General features: G+C 43.1%; 1 protein-coding gene across 5 annotated transcripts in view; it reads left to right on the top strand.

Moving 5' to 3' along the window:
* The window catches only part of CARMIL1 (capping protein regulator and myosin 1 linker 1), a 4,434,936-nt gene that overhangs the window by 3,686,393 nt on the left and 732,047 nt on the right, over positions 1-16,496 (top strand). For all 5 annotated transcript variants that reach the window (XM_044067077.1, XM_044067074.1, XM_044067073.1 and 2 more), the window contains 2 exons: positions 1,273-1,401; positions 9,569-9,700. In XM_044067077.1, the coding sequence (XP_043923012.1) occupies positions 1,273-1,401; positions 9,569-9,700 (261 nt within the window). The remainder of the gene's footprint in view (positions 1-1,272; positions 1,402-9,568; positions 9,701-16,496) is intronic.

Here is a 16,496-nt window from a genome sequence, read left to right as displayed (position 1 = left end):
GGCATAGACAGTAATCTAGCTGTTGACCATCACGTCTACAATAGTGAGGAAATCATTCAGTGTTGTGCAACTTGCAAACAAAGGTATGGCATCTAGGTCCAAGGAGGTCATTGTTCCACTGTATGCACCATTCATCAGACCTATCATTGACTGCAGTGCACCCTTTGGCATGTACATAACCAGGCAAGTCCAGCAATTGGAACACCCACAGAGTTTCCTTACTAAAAGAGTTCAGAGCGTAAGTGATATGTCATATGCAGACTGCCTCAAAGCGTTATCCCTGTGTTCTGTCTCCTACAGGCTGTTGAGGGGCGATCTATGCCTGTTATACAAGGCTTTGTCAGACACCACCCTCATAGACCTCCTGCATACCCTCAAAACAACTAGCACCAGAATCACCCATTCTAAAGACTTAAACTTTGCCTGTGATATATGTAGGACTTGCTGGAGAGACAGGTATGTATCCTAGAGACTATCCCTTCTTTGGAACAGACTCTCTGATGTGAAGCAGAGTTCCTCCCTAACCCATTTCAAGTGAGACTTAGACATTTGGATGGGTCCAGGAAATTCATCTCTGGTTTGGCACCTATGTCTCTAATGGGCACAGGTAGCCTGTAAATGGTTCACCTCCCAGGCCCCTGTATGTAAATGTTTAATCTCCCAATACACTGCATACACTTATCAAGGGTACCAGAACTAGCCAGATATTTGGGATGCATGGCTAGGCTTAAAAGGGTCCTAGTTTTCATTAGCCTAGTGCACACATATGAACCTGTAATTTATTTAGTTATTTTCATAACTAAGCATTTATAACCCAAGTTTGGTACGTAATGCTCTGAGATGATTGATTCAAAAGTCATTGATTTTAATATACCATCTTTTTTTCAGATCCTCCAAGTATGTTCGTTTTCTTTTGATTTGAAATTCTCTCATTCTGTTTCAAATCACTTTAAAAGATGTGTTTGTTACTGTATTAACTTTCTTATAAGGCAGGATCATAAGCAACAATTTTAAGTGTGTTGTAATGTGATACTGCACATGTATAAGTGCATATTGCAGTTTACAATTACATGCAACCAGCCACATAAATGTGGGGAATTTTAGTATCAAATATGTACAATTACTTTGATTCTGGCTTGAGCTTGCTTTGTTAGCTGTTTGTTGGTGAGGAGCATGATTGTAACGTTGTTCATGTAATGTGCCTTATGGTAAAGCAAACTTTAATTTGTCACTGACATTTTTATCTGAATGGCTGTCTCTTGCACCTTTTAGATGATTGACAGGATGTGCGTCAAAGTGCAAGATCATCTCAATTCGTTAAAGAACTTTGGCACCGATGCTGTTATAGAAGATGTGAAACTAGCTGAAAATATCATGAAGGATGCCAAGAATTCTAAAACCGTAAGAAATCACTTATTCAATGAAAAGTTATTTTGATGTGCATTTTACGTCAGTTTAACATGACCTTAAATGCTCAGATCTTTACAATCTTCAAGTAGGTCTCTCTAATATTGCCTTAAAAGTCATGTTTTTTGTAATTTTTGAGTAGTTTTTGTCCAGAAGATGGTTTGTTTACCCCAGGTGGCTATACATTGTAATGCTTGTTGCTGAAATATGACCTTGGATATTTGGAGAGAGAGACTAGTAATGTATATGGAACAGACTTCAGTCATGGAGCATATAGTTCACTACAACAAGGTTAACCATTTTCAGTTTTTCTTGTCTGACATACAAGTCCTGTCTGTCTGCCTTGCCCTGGAATCTTCCCTTATTTTAAATGAAGCATGAAACAAGGCTTCTATGGAGTTGGTTCTCAGCACATGTAACCTTTTGTTTCTGTGTAACAGAAATTCATTGTATTCTGTTCAACATGTATGCCATTACTTCGAAATGAATGTAGTAATTTTTCTAAATCAGCAGTCTCCCATGTTTTTTTGCACCAAGGACCGGTTTCATGTAAGACAATTTTCCACAGACCTGCCGTCGCACGCTCATAATAAAGTGCATAATATTTATTTATTCGACATTTGTTTACAAAGAAGGCCCAACTGGATTAGAAGTCCATTTTCAGCCGAGACCCAGGAGGAAAAGCTTCAAAGTGGAATAGAAAGACAATTGAAAATAATTATTCCCCAAAAGGTGTACATTTTGCATAACAGTATAACATTGGTGTACTATAGTCAAGAGGTATGTAAACCTAATGGCAACCTTATTGAATTTCTAAGTTTATAAGAGAAATATTCAAAATCTGTCCCTATTATTTGGCTCTGTCTAGCACACCTCTCAACTGTACAGATTTTTGCCTCTCATTTGTGGTCTGTTTCTCATAAAATAATTGTTTTCTGGCAAATCACTGGCAGATCATTGAGGTTTGAAGTCATAAAATAATGACAGACAGTTGAGTTTCAGACTTCATACCCTTCAGAAAATACGTGCTAATGCAAAACCTGTAATATGATGATGTTAATCTTCTTCCCATTCATCACTGATGGATTCGGTTCTGAGCCCCTCAGAACCGTGTTGGCCTAATACCAAGCTCGCATACACAAAATACTCTCGAGCTAAGCTACTACCCACAGTGCCCTTTTCCCTGTTACCTCAGATCTCATTTGCCGCATAGCCATATAGCAGCGTTTCACCGAGCTCTCAAGCTAAGTGTTATATTTTTCTTGATAGTTGTGTATTTTTAAACTTTTTCCTACTTTTCACTGTTTACTATTAATATATCTAACTAGCTCTACCCATTGGGTAATTCTTTTTACCATCGCTGGTACGCCCTCTCCTTACCTTTGTGGTATCGCTTGATACCATCGTTGGTATCTTCTTTCCCTTTCTTCTTCCTTTCTTACTTTTAGGTATTTAGTAGTTTTTTTTTTGTGTCTGTATGGAAATGCCTGACAAAAAAGGGACTTCAGAGTTTAAACATTGCACCTCTTGCAATGGTAAACTCCCTAACAGCGACTCTCACGATGACTGTGTTTATTGTCTGGGGGTTTCTCACCTCTCTGTCAAACCTCATTTTCCAAATTTGTCAAAGTTTGTCAGCGGATGCTGAATGAAAGGAAAAATAAATTGATTCTGAAAGGCCTTCTCGTTTCTCCTTTCAGAAGCCCTTTCTGTGTCGGGGGTCTCAACCCATCCAGTGAAGGATAAGAAACATCCCCATTCTGACCCCTCTTCACTGGCTGGTGATAAGAGCTAGTCACACAAACATAAGGCCCTCAAATCTTCATTGGAGCATAGAATTGCTTCATTGGCTCTGATTACAACCACTGCTACCTTTCCAAGCTCTGCTCCAATTGCCACATTGACCGAAGCCATGGACATTACAGGATTTTTTACGTCAGCGCCACCCTCTGCACCAACCCTGCCTTCCATTTCAGCTATGGCTCCGACCTTACCTTCAACATCAGCTATGGCACCGACTTTGCCTTTTACCGCACCGAAAGCGGTTTCGACCCATGTAATTCCCTTGGAACTGATAACTTCAACCTTGAGTCCCTCCTCGGCACCAAATCCCTTTTCTGCTCCACTGATTCCTTTACTACCTGTCTCCAAATTAGAGACTATAGTGCCACTAGCTTATACACCATGGACCCGATACTCCCCCTCATTGGATCCATTCCTAGGTCAGATGTGTACAGCCCCTTTCTGAACTGACCCGACTCCCCTTCAGGAGTGTGCACAAGGTCCACCAGGAGTCTTTCCGAATTTGATGAGGTGCGCCTGTTGGATCAGCTGTTGACAGCCAGAGGGATAAAAAATGTTCCTAAGACTCACCACCCATTGGGGTTTGGGTCCATCTCTCCCAGGACTCCAACGTATACTCCTCCTTCAGACCAATCAGTTCTGAAGTCCATTGCTCCAACGTCCTTTGTGGAAACTTGTTCCTCAGTGCCAGCAGTGACTGTCACTGAGGCTTCAAGGCCACCCCTTTGGTTTTCAGTTCCATCGGAACCGTCCCTTCCTCAGACTCATGGTTGGGGGGGGGCGGAGTCCTCGGTCCAGAGCATGGTTCCGAGTGTTTTATCGGTTCCGTCCTCTGATCTGGGGATAACATCTGCCCCGATCCTGCTTGAGGCTCCATCCCTGGGAGCATGTCCGATGGAGCGGGGTGTGACCCCAGTTCCGAGGTTGTCCTCCTCTGTTCCGGGCTCCCATTCCTCTTCGGGCAGGCCTGCTTTCTGGGTGATGGAGAGGTTGCTTGGTTTGGGAAGCGCTCCTCCGACATCGGAACTTCACTCTGCTCCCCCTGAGCTACAGCTACCATGAGCCACCTCCCTGGTACATCGAGAGCAGAAGCCTCAGGAAACCCCAGTGTGGGGGTACCCATCCTTCTGAGTCTTCCTCAGATATTCCCACTGAGGAACCTCCTCAGAAGAAGGCATGCAAGAGGAAGCACATTGACTCTCCTGAAGAGTCTTTGGCAGAGGATATGGACTACAACGATGGGGAGGGGTCCCCACGGTCACCCCCAGATGATGTCTCATTCAGAGACATCCTGTAAATGTTAAAACAGGGGTGACTGGAAGCTCTCTAACCCTTCCTCAGAGGAGTCCATCTTCCTGCAGGCTTTTTGCTCTCGGCCTTCTACCTCTTGGGTGACCCCACCTGCCGACAAGTTAATCCAGCTCGTCGTACAGCATACTTGGCAGAACGCTGACTCTATTGAGGCCATACCCTGGAGACCAGATAATGACCACCCCCCCCCCCCGAAAGAGCATCCTCACTGGTCCAGAGGTTTGCTAGTTGACGCTATGGTGGCTATGGTGGTGGCGGTGGCCATTAAAAAGGATGTAGCAGAAGAAAGTCCCTACTGTTCACCCACCCAACAGAGAGTCCCGGGCTGTGGACAGATTGGGGAAGTGAGTTTTTGCTTCAGCGACCTTTGCTGTCAGATCCCTGAACTACTACACACATTTCACTAGGCTCCAAAGAGATTTGATTACTGAACTTTCTGGAGCCCTCGCAGGTCAAGTTTCTGATGGAGCACAGGACAAGGTTGCCTCTCAACTTGCCACCCTTGAATCTATTTCCAATTCGTCCATGAGGCTGCTCTCCCACGCAGCCTAAGGGGTGGCTAGAGCTATGGGTTCAGGCGTAGTCATGAGGAGTCATGCCTGGACGTGCATCTGTGACCTCGCAGACTCCTTCAAGTCCTCCTTTATGAATGCCCCTATTGAACCATCTTCCTTGTTTGGTTCTAAAGTAAAGGACACACTGGCTAGGTGCGAGCAGGATGAAAAGACTTTTTCTGCCATTGCCCTACGTTTTTCCAAGCCCCAACGTTCTTTTTCCAGGAACCAGAGAAGTGGGAAAATCTGGCACAAGAAATCTCAAGGTCTTTTCCGTAATGCACGTGGCGAGGATTCCCCAAGAGGCAGAGGGGGTTCCAATGGTGGAAGATGCCCCTTTAGAGGCAGAGGGGTCCCCAAAACCAAGACTCCAGAGATTCTTTCTCTGGGCAGTCTTGTCAACACTCCTGAAGCGTTGGCCAATTGCTTTCCTCTGGAAGCAGTCTGGGCTCATTTTTCTCTGCACCAAACTGCTTGGCGCTCTATCTCAAATGATCGATGGGTGCAGAGAATAATCTCCAGACGCTACTACATCCCTCTAGCCTCCTGTCCAAAACTTACAAAAAACCTTCCCAATGTTCCACCCAATCAAAGGGAAGAAGCAGCTTTAGAGATAAGAAAGCTGTGTCAAAAATGAGTCATCCAACCAGTCCCTCCAGACCAATGCGGATCCAGGTTTCACTCAAGGTTCTTTTTAGTGCCAAAAAAGACTGGGGACTGGAGACCCATTCTGGATCTCAACCATTTAAACAGATCAGTGGTACAAACCAAATTCCGCATGGTCACCATTCAGTCCATTCTCCCATTTTTAAAGGAGGATGTTTGGATGTACTCGATAGACCCCCAGGATGTGTATTACCACATCAAAATGGATAAACGCTCCAGGAGTCTCCTTCACTTCCGGCTAGGAGCCAATCATTACTAGTTCCGAGCATTGCCATTCGGTCTCTCGACGGCCCCCAGAGTGTTCACAAAATGTCTAGCAGTGGTGACAGCTCATCTGAGACTTAAAGGATTCCAGATGTTTCCATATTTAGATGATTGGCTCCTTTCCGCCCTCACCAAGCGTCTTCTGACTGTGGCCCTCCATTACACACTTTCACTAGTGGAGTCCCTAGGCATCACTGTACATTGGGAGAAATACAACTTACAACCTATCCAACAGCTGAAATTTATAGGGGCAGTTTTCAATACTCGAACATGCCTGGTATCTCTACCGGCTCACAGGCTTCAGAAATTAAGATTGCAAGTACGTGTGATACTGTGTCAAAGAAAGGTGTTAGCAAGGGTAGCTCTCCAGGCTCTAGGGTCCATGGCTGCAGCCATTCCAATAGTTCCTCTGGCAAGGTTGTACATGAGACTGTTGCAATGGCTCCTATTGTGCCAGTGGTTGGCAAATCTTCACCCCCCCCTAAACTCACAGATCCTCATAACCAACTCTTGCAAGCAAGATCTCCTCTGGTGGATGAGGCCAGATGCAGAACTTTGGTGTTGCCCTTTTCAGACTCCTCAACCCAATGCCACTGTGACCACGGACACTTCCCAGATAAGGTGGGGGGGTCTTTTTCAGGGAAAGACGGTCCAAGGCACATGGGCGAGCTTTAGAGGCCAACCTGCATATCAATTCTGGAGTTAAGAGCGGTGCTGTTAGCGTTGCAGGCATTACATCCTCTCCTTCCATCTGGAATGATTGTGATTCAGTCAGACAATATGTCTGTAGTCTGGTACATAAACAAACAAGGAAGAACCAAATCCTACCCCCTGTGTCGAGAGGCCATGAGAATTTGGCACTGAGTGATAGCTTCCGACCACTTTCTTATAGCAACGCACATCCCGGGGAATTCCAACATGGTTGCGGACAGGCTCAGCAGATGCATTCTCCTTCCACATGAGTGGTCTCTCAATCCCAAGGTGATGGCAGAAATTTTCAGCCGATGGGGCCAGCCTTGCTGCAACCTTTTCCCCTCCCCTTCAAACAATAAATGCAGCAGCTTTTTTGCCCTCTTTCTCCCAGAAGAGTAGTCCCCACGAGATGCTTTGACTCACGATTGGCCCACGGGTCTCCTCTACGCTTATCCAACAATTCCCTTTATACTTTATTTTTAAAGAAAGCAACTCAGTTGAGATGCACGGTGATCCTCATTGCCCCATTCTGGCTTCGTCAAGTGTGGTTCCCCTTCCCCCGGCCTCACCTGTTACAGCCTCCATGGAACCTGGGCACTCATCCAGACTTAATTTCTCACCCCCAAGGGTTGAATTTCCCGAATCTGTCCACTCTCAAGCTGACAGGCTGGTTTCTCCACTTCCATTAGTCGCCAGACAGGAAACCCTTTCCTTACGTGTTCACGATATTATTCTGGCCTCCCATAAGCCATCCACCAGAAACTTTACAGAGATAAATGGAAAAGGTTTGCTCTTTGATCTAAAGAACAGATGCTAGATCTCTTCTCAGCTCCGGTCTCTGCTATACTTTAATACCTTTCTGAGTTCTTTGAGAATGGAGCATCAGCTTCTACCATACGAGTCCATTTAGCAGCTATTTCCAATTTTCATAATGGATTAGAGGGCACTCCACTTATGTCCATCCGCCTATGCAAGACCTTTCTCAAAGGAGTGTTTCACAGCAGACCTCCAATTAGGCGTCCATTAGAGGTGTGGAATCTCTCCCTAGTACTACAGTCTCTCTCTCTCTACCCCCTTTTGAGCCTGCTGCAAAATGTTATCTCAAATTCCTATCATGGAAATCTCAGTTTTTGGTAGCTGTCACTTCAGCTAGACGGATCTCAGAATTACAGGCCTTATGCATCAAGAGACCGTACTTAATACTTAATAAAGACAGAGTATCACTGCATACTATTCCATCTTTTCTGATTTCTCTGTGAACCAATCCATCAAACTCCCAGTGTTTTTCCCCAAACTATTCCAATGAAGGAGAATACTGTCTACCGTTTTTACTTAGGACTAAATCTATCCGCAAGACAGACCAACTTTTGATTTCCTTCTCTGGTCCAAAAATGGGATATGCTGTGTCATAAGTCACTTTATCAAAGTGGCTCAGAGATTGTATTGCTTTTTCATATTCACGTACAAATGAGCCTAAACCTCACAATATTAAAGCACATTCAACTAGAGCTATAGCAGCCTCTGTAGCTTTTCACTCCAGAGCTTCTTTGGAAGACATTTGCGCAGCAGCCATATGGGATAAACCTCACACTTTCATCAAACATTGCAAGTTGGATATGGTCTCCAGGGGAAGAGCGGCCTTCGGCTCAATGGTGCTCAGGAATGTTCTTCCATAAGGGCCACCCAGGTTTCTCAGGTAGCTTGGGATTCTCTCCCATCAGTGATGAATGGGAAGAAGATTAACATCAGATAAAAAACTTATGTCTTACCATAATGCTCCATCTGTGTTGTTGATCTTCTTCCATTCATCACATCCCACCCTCCTTCCCCCACCAAAGGCTCCTGGTGGATCTCATGGGTCCTTGTGGTGTTTTCAGGGTTTTTGCGCAGAAATGGCTTCTGCCTTACTTCTCTATGTCTTATGCAAACTCGATCTGAGTTAACAGGGAGAAGGGCATTGTGGGTAGCAGCTTAGCTCGAGAGTTTTTGGTGTAGGCGAGCTTGGTATTAGGCTGACACAGTTCCGGGGGGCTCTGACCCAAACCCATCAGTGATGTCAGTCTCTCTCTCACACACACACACACACACACACACACACACACACACACACACACACACAGTCTGTTTTGCTGTCATGCACGCATTCACTCCCACATGCAGATGGAAACACACACACACACACACACACACACACACACACTCACTCTTCTGCTTTCATGCACACATTTACTCACACACGCAGACAGAAACATACACACACACTTTTTTTTCTGTTTCCTTGACTTTTATTTTACACTCGCTAAACAGCAAAAGCACAGCTTATCGAGTGTAAAATAATGGCTCGCTCGATCTCACTGTTCACTGTCTCTCATACAGTCTCTTCTTCTTTCACACACACACACACACACACACTATTTTGCTTTCATGCATGCATTCACTCACACACCCAGGTAGACACATAAACACACTCACTTTTTCATTTCACTCCCTGCCTGGTGGCCCAGTACCAAATGATCCACGGCCAAGTGGTTGGGGGCCGTTGTTTTTAAATGACTGACCTGTAGTCAGGTTGAGGCATTCACTTTCTGTCTTTTTGAAGTAGAGTGATACTGTTAGTATTGCTAGTGAGGGCAGGTGTTAGTGTACTAGAAGTCTGTAGCCACACAATAATTCAGTTATTTAAATGCAGCATACCATTTCATCCAAATATATAATACTGATTCATTTGAATTAATTATTGCTTGATGTATCATTCCAGTTCTGACGTAACTGAAAAGCTGCTGCAGTCATAATAATATTTTGCTGCCCACAGTAGGGCATGTTTTGTAAAGCTTCTGAAAGGTCTTTTTTTTTTTTTTTTTTTTTTGCAGCTGTTACCCAAACTGTATCATCTTGGAGGAGCTTCCTGGGCTGGAGCTAATGGCTCGTTATCTAGTCCAATTCAGCAAACACTGGAATCAATGGCAGGGGAGGTCACACGTGTTGTAGATGAACAACTAAAGGTACAGGCCTGAAGTGCTGTTTCTGCACCTTAGTGACATTTAAACCACATGAAGCCTAAGCTCCTTTGCATTGCAACAAATCAGAACATGTTTTGAAGTAATATGAGACAGTCTAGTATGGAACTAAGAATAAGGTTACACATCAATGCTTTCTGCTGATTGAACAAGATACAAGAAGTGCTGAAGTGCCTTGGTTGCATGTGAAGGCTTTATTGCATTACTAAGCAACTGAAGTATGTAGTAGCGCACACTGCTCACATTTCAAATTCTTGTGACTTTTATATCCGGTATTTGCTTAAACGTAGGTCACATCCCCTTTCAATGATGTCACTGTATTGCAGACAGGTTGAAAACCTCAGTGTAACACTATAACTGTGGAAATAACATTATAGTCATTAATGACCTCAGGGAAGGTTAAACATCAGGAACAAATACACTTGTACACTAGAGAACCAGTTAATCTCTTAAAGAAGAAAGAGAAACAGTTTTGAGTGCTACCAAGCAGTATACCTTGCATTTTGAGAAATTGGTGGATGTCGTGATTTTGATTTTGCTTATATGTTTATTTTGCCCTTAAAGTAACATTTGCGGCTACATTGAGATTTAATGTCACTGGTTCTGGCCATAACAAAGCATACTAAAGTTTTATATATGTTCTTTAATAGATGTATTGCAAGGACTGTATCCCTCTCTGCACTTCTGAACTTGCAGATTACTTTCAAATTAGAGCTGTGAAACATCATAGGCCGTGTATATTTCATTACTTGCAAGACCTCACAAAATAAAGAAATGTCATAAGCCATGTCCATCTTATTGCCTATGAATATTCTTGTAGATCTGCTTAAAAGTTTTTTTTTTTTTTTGCAAAGTTCTTGCCCGGTTTGACTTTTCCCAAAGGCATTTCCTGGTTACAGGTTCTTGACTCTTATGTCATTTACAATTAAAAGTGTCAGGTTTGGCCATTAGGGCCTAGTCTGCCACTTTTAAGGAATAGTTATGGTTTGGTGGATGGTAAATTAACTACTACCCCCCCCCCCTTTTCTTATGGTCTTGAGGTTTCAGCTATTGCAGCACTCAGTCTTGTTCATCTGGACCAAAGTGACTGTCCACTTTGTGCAGCTTCTGATGATGACCCTGTCAACAAAGTGTAAATAAATATAAAATTATGCTGGCATGAGGAGAGAATCCATGTGCATGCTTAAGAAATCCAAACCTATTTTTTTTTTCCAGGCCCCTTAGTTTATGTGATAGGTAGAAGAACACTGGAAAGATAGTGAGCTTGGTAGTTTTTATTTATTTATTTTATTTTCCATTTGTTTACCGCGTTAGTCCGACTGGACACAAGGTGACCATTTTCAGTGGAGGCCCGGGGAGAAAAGCTGTAATTATATAGTAAAAAATTATAAAAAAATAATAAAAATAATAAAAAATATATATATAAACATAGGTATTTTGTACAAAGAGCATAGAACATATAAAAGGAGTAAAAAATCAGAGTTTTACAATTGATGCAGCATACAGTAGTTAGAATATTGAGAAACAATTAAGATATTATACAACAAATGTAGAATTGCTTGAACATAAATTCAAAAAGAAATTTCCATAGACAAACAGGGTCATAAACTAGAAATCATAGGTTCATAGGTGTGTACTAGGCTAATGGCCCTGGGCCTTTACAAGCCACCCGACCTTAGTTCCCAGTGCCTCTGTCGAGTAGAGCCACTGGAGTTATCCCTGGGGTGAATTTTCTATTTCCCATCCACTCATCGAGATTTCTCTTGAAGAGAGTCAGCGAGGTGCTCTGCTTGACATGTATGGAAAGTCTATTCCATAACATAAGCAGTCTCTGGATTATGAACCTGTCCCTCCAGTACATTCTGTTGATTGTGATAATGAGGTTGCGGTCTCTGGAGTGTGTAGTGTGGAGGGATTGGGATTTCTTTAGCTGTAGCATTTCTAACAGAGCTGGGTCAGACATGGCTTTATAAGTCAAGCAGAGATCACCTCTAAGTAGGCGATATGAGACAGACAATAATTGTAGTTTTTTGAGTCTGCCCATGTAGGACAAGTGTTTTAAGGCCTAGGATCCTCTTTGGAGGTAATTTTGCATCCTCTCCAGTTGTTGCAGTTGTCTAGTGAGGTACATGCCAAATGGGGCATTGTACTCTATGATTGGGCCTAATGAGGGAAGAGTAGAGAGGGAGGCAATGACCTCTTTCTTTCTGGATGCAAAACCCTTAGTAATGACATGTGCCACATAGAATGACTTTCTGACCACAGTGGCAATGTGGTGATAAAAAGAGAGGTTGTTGTCAACCTGTGTTTCCAGATCTCTTATAATGCTTTCTGTGTTCAGTGGGCTACCATTAATGTGGTAAGTCATGGGAACTGGGTTTTTCCCAAAGGGGATGTCGACCCATTTTTTAGCATTGAGCTTAAGGCCATGGTTCTGACACCAGTCGTTGGTCTCAGTGAGGCCATTCTGGAGGATGTCAACATCACTTGGGGAGTTAATAGCTCCCAACTTGCAATTGTTTGTGAACTTTGTCAGCCAGAGTCCCTTCGTGTTGGCCTGGACTTCAGAGAAGTAGATACCAAACAGGAGAGGACCCAGAACCGAACCCTGTGGGACTCCATTCGTGACTAGCTGGCAATCTGACTTGGAGTTAGCTACTTTCACACTGTGGGCTCTATCTGTGAGCCAGTTTGCAACCCACCTAGTGATATAGGGGTTGATTCCTAGCTTAGTGAGTTTTTCTATGATTCCTGATTGGGGACTGGTATCAAAGGCCTTGGCCAGATCAAGGTAGGCTGTATGAACCAGTAATGCTGTGTTAGCGGACTACCTGCTTTGACTATTGCCCTAGCGTCTTTCCTTAACACTATTTACCTACATGAAATCAAAACAAATTTGCCTCGGCCGTCTTACTTGACCTTTCTAAAGCTTTCAGTACTGTCACACACTAAAAACTGTTCCATACTCTTTCCTCCCTTAGCTTTATCCTCTCCCACTCTAACTTGTTTCTGTAGCTACCTTTTAGACTGCACCCAAGCTGTTAAGTGGCAATTGGCCTTCTCTGCACACATGCCAGTATCTACTGGTGTGCCACAGGTAACAGTCCTTGGACCTCTGCTGTTTAATTTGTTCATTAACAATCTTGCTTCAGCATTATCACACTACCATCTTCCATTATGCTAATGATTCTTCTCAAATCTGCTCTTCAACCTCTCTCTCCTCACTGCATTCTATTATCCAAGACTCTATTACATCCATTGAAACTTGTCTTTCATACTCTCAACTACTCCTAAATCCCAATAAATATCTTTCACTCTAAGATTCTACTCTGATAAAATATCTAACTTTTCCATCCTCTCATCTCAAAATATCCAGCTGGAAATAGTGTCTGAAACTAAGTTATTATGCATTTTCATTACCAATCAGTTCAGATTTGATAGACGCATTCAGTAGGCAGAAAAAAATTACCAAAAAGTTCTTTACAGAACTTCCAGTGTTCCTTCTCACAAACTTCAGCCACATCTAACCTGTTATCAACTCTCCTGTATGTCTTCACAAATATTTCCAGATTATCAATGCAAAAATTAGAACAATGCTATAATAAAATTGCAAAGTTTGCTACCAAGATACCTAATCAGTCATCTCTATCTCAGTCACCCTAATTGACTAGAACTGCCTAACAACATTACTTTCTCACAATTAAAATGTGTTCATAACTATAAAGGTGGCCTAAACACCTGGTTCACAGTACTTGGTAGTTTGAATGTTAAAGAACATTATTTCTTTCATTGTAGCCTTACTTGTAACTTGTTGTCCTTTAATCTGCATAATTGCATTCAGCACCTTGCCTTTCTGAGGTACTTAAAGTGTAAAGTAAACCCAACAGACTCCAGTCTGTTGATTTTTTTAATTGTTGGACTTTGGTGAAATGTTTGGGGTCTCATATATATTGGCATTGTCTTTGTCACTGTGAGAGCAACATGGCTTAGTACTTATGCGTTTTATGCTTCATTCACCCTTCCCCAACCACGCACACACCATTGCCACTTGGGTGATGGATTTGGGAGGGGGGGTTCTTGTCTACTCTTATACCATACCACTCACTTTCTACCTGTATCCAGTGTGCCTTTCCACAGTTTACATCTGTAGTAGGTATCATAATAGCCAGAATCATTTCCAGGTTTACCCACTAATAAGCTTTGTAAGAAATCATTTAGAAGTACAGAAGTTTTTCATCTGCTTGTGCTGTCTAGTCACATGAATTTGTGCTGACAGTAATGCTAACTCCCCAATGCAAAGGCGCACATTTAGCTGTTTACTGAACATCACTTTAAACGTGATCTTGCAGTGTTTGCATCCAGTCTCCTGGGGCAGATTTTTCATACACAAGTAGTTTTTACAGTAGCACATAAACTCTGTGTTTGCAACAAAAGTTTGAGTGCACTTCCTGTGTAGCCTCACCAGTTGTTGTGCCCCCCATTAGTACACAATCTGTGTATTTCTAAGCCTTGGTCATTAATGCCAAAAGTAGCTTTGACTTTTTTTTTTTTTTTGCTTAGAGTGGTACATCATTAGCACAATATATCATCTTTTCCATCTAGTTCTTTCTTCACTGGATATGACTGAGGTTGTAAAGCCGTCTTCCCCCTGCATGAGGTGCATTGTGTCTCCTCCCCATAACTGTTGAAGGGTTTCATCTAAGTTTAGAAAGTTGCCCCTGTAAAGAGTTATACAGAGCTCTACTGCAGAAGTTTTTTTAAGGGATACAGTGAATATGACCCCAGCAAAATGTGTATTTGGTCACAATTATGCAGTTATTGAACAACATTGGTCTGATTGTTGAATCTGTGTCTCTGTCCCCACCAATCACATAAACACACAGTTTTGATTGGGTCCTTTCTTCAGAGTTGTTTAAGGTAAGTCTGTCACAACAGTAGTAACATGCATATTGACCAATGATACTGCTTCACAGATGGAATGAAATGCTGATTAGTGTGACTGTTTGCTTATACAAGGGATCATAATGCACTAAATTTGTGTTATGTTTTGCACTTGGTTTCTACCTCACATTGTGCTTACCACAAAGCTAAACTTTTTTGTTTGTGTTAGTTTTGAAGTACTAGTAGAATCATTTGAAACTCAAAACCAGAACCTCCAGTATGCCAATCTAGTGTCACTGCCACTTGATCAACAAGAGCCTCTGGACAATTAGGTATTGTTTTCCTTTCAAAGCTTTTTACTTTCAGTTAGGAAACCCCCAGCATGGTGATTAAGATCAAATTACAAACTCACGTGTATAAACACACACATACACACACACACACACAAAAGTGCAGAGAAAGTCCTCTGCTTTTAGCTACTGTTAAGATCATAGAAGTGAAAGGGTATTAGCTCTCATTTGGGACTTAAACCAAAACCTCCAGCACAGTGTGCTGTACTGCCTGTAGGAGGAATGCTAATCTGTGAGGGAGAAAAAAAGACAAGTCCGCTTGGGCGCTGACCACGTTGTCCCATTTGAACCACTTTTAATCCCAGGGATTTATCAGACAGGCACAATAAACTGATATTAAAAGGTTTGCTACTTGCTTATTCTGGGGCTCAAACCCCCTTCAGAAAACTCAAACATGTTTCCTCTGATGCCAGAAAGAGATGATCTCAGAAGTCCTCAAGGGTTTTTTCAGAGCCACCGAAAAAGATTAGGAAAATGTTGGATCTGACCACCTTGGATGGGAAACTTCTTGGGCCACCTTCTGATCCAACGCCTTCATTGGATCTGAAAGGTTCAGCAACTGTTGTCATTTCTCCTTTGCCTTCTACTTCCTTTTTCATACTCCAAGGTAACACTCTAGACCTATTTCCTCAGTATCCTCCAGGTCTTCGAGGAGTTTGACAGAGGTGGATGTGAATAGGATGATGTGGAAATTTATCATGGCTCAGAGCCAGATGGGGATCCTGCCAGCTCTGTCCCCTCATGGATCCTGTGAGTGGACCTGCTAATTCCATTCTCGGTCCTTCACTGAACTGACCGGAGGTTTTGAAGTCCCAGGATACAAGATCTCCAAGAGATTCAGCGTCTGATCCAAGGAAAGTACCTTCTTCAACTCTGGCAGTGTCCATGACTTCTTCTGCTCTGATACCCACTGATCAGAGCGGGTCTAAGATCTGAGAGGTCAGCACCAGGTCTAAGGGGTTGGGTTCAGCCCCGACTTTGTTGGATCCATTCCTTCCTCTTAGTGCTTAAGCCCTGGACAGCTATGATCCGGTTATCCCCATGAGGCTCGGATCTGGGAGTGTACAGATTTTGAGTGGGAGAGGATTCTCCTGGTCCTGCAGCATTCAAGGTGGTACAAAGGGCTTTCTCTCTTCACAGAAAGCCATCCTCTCTTATCTCAGATCCTACCCATCTTCCACTTTGGTTCCAAACACTGAGCTCATCAGACCTATTTCACAGGGAAAGCCACTTTCAGGAAGTCTCCAGAGAGTTCCCCTGGAGGAACCCCCCCCCTTCTGATACCTCTCCCAAACACCCTATGGAGGAGGTTCCTGAGAAGAGGACATGCAAGAGGAGGCACATGGAAGACACTGATTTTGATGAGGTAGAAGGATCCCCCAAATCACCACCCAATAACATCTCTTTGGAGGTATCCTCAAAATCCTCAGAGAGAAGGGTGGTTGGTCTTCCAGACTCCTCCTCCCAAGGAATCAGTGTTTCTGGAGGCCTTTGGTTCTGGACCATCTATGTCTTGGGTGAATCCCCCCCCCCCCCGATGGATAAACTGA

This window comes from Protopterus annectens, chromosome 3.part1 (assembly GCF_019279795.1).
Source record: "Protopterus annectens isolate FY-2018-M chromosome 3.part1, PAN1.0, whole genome shotgun sequence".
Lineage (NCBI taxonomy): Eukaryota > Metazoa > Chordata > Ceratodontiformes > Protopteridae > Protopterus > Protopterus annectens.
This window is presented reverse-complemented; position numbering and strand designations above follow the sequence as displayed.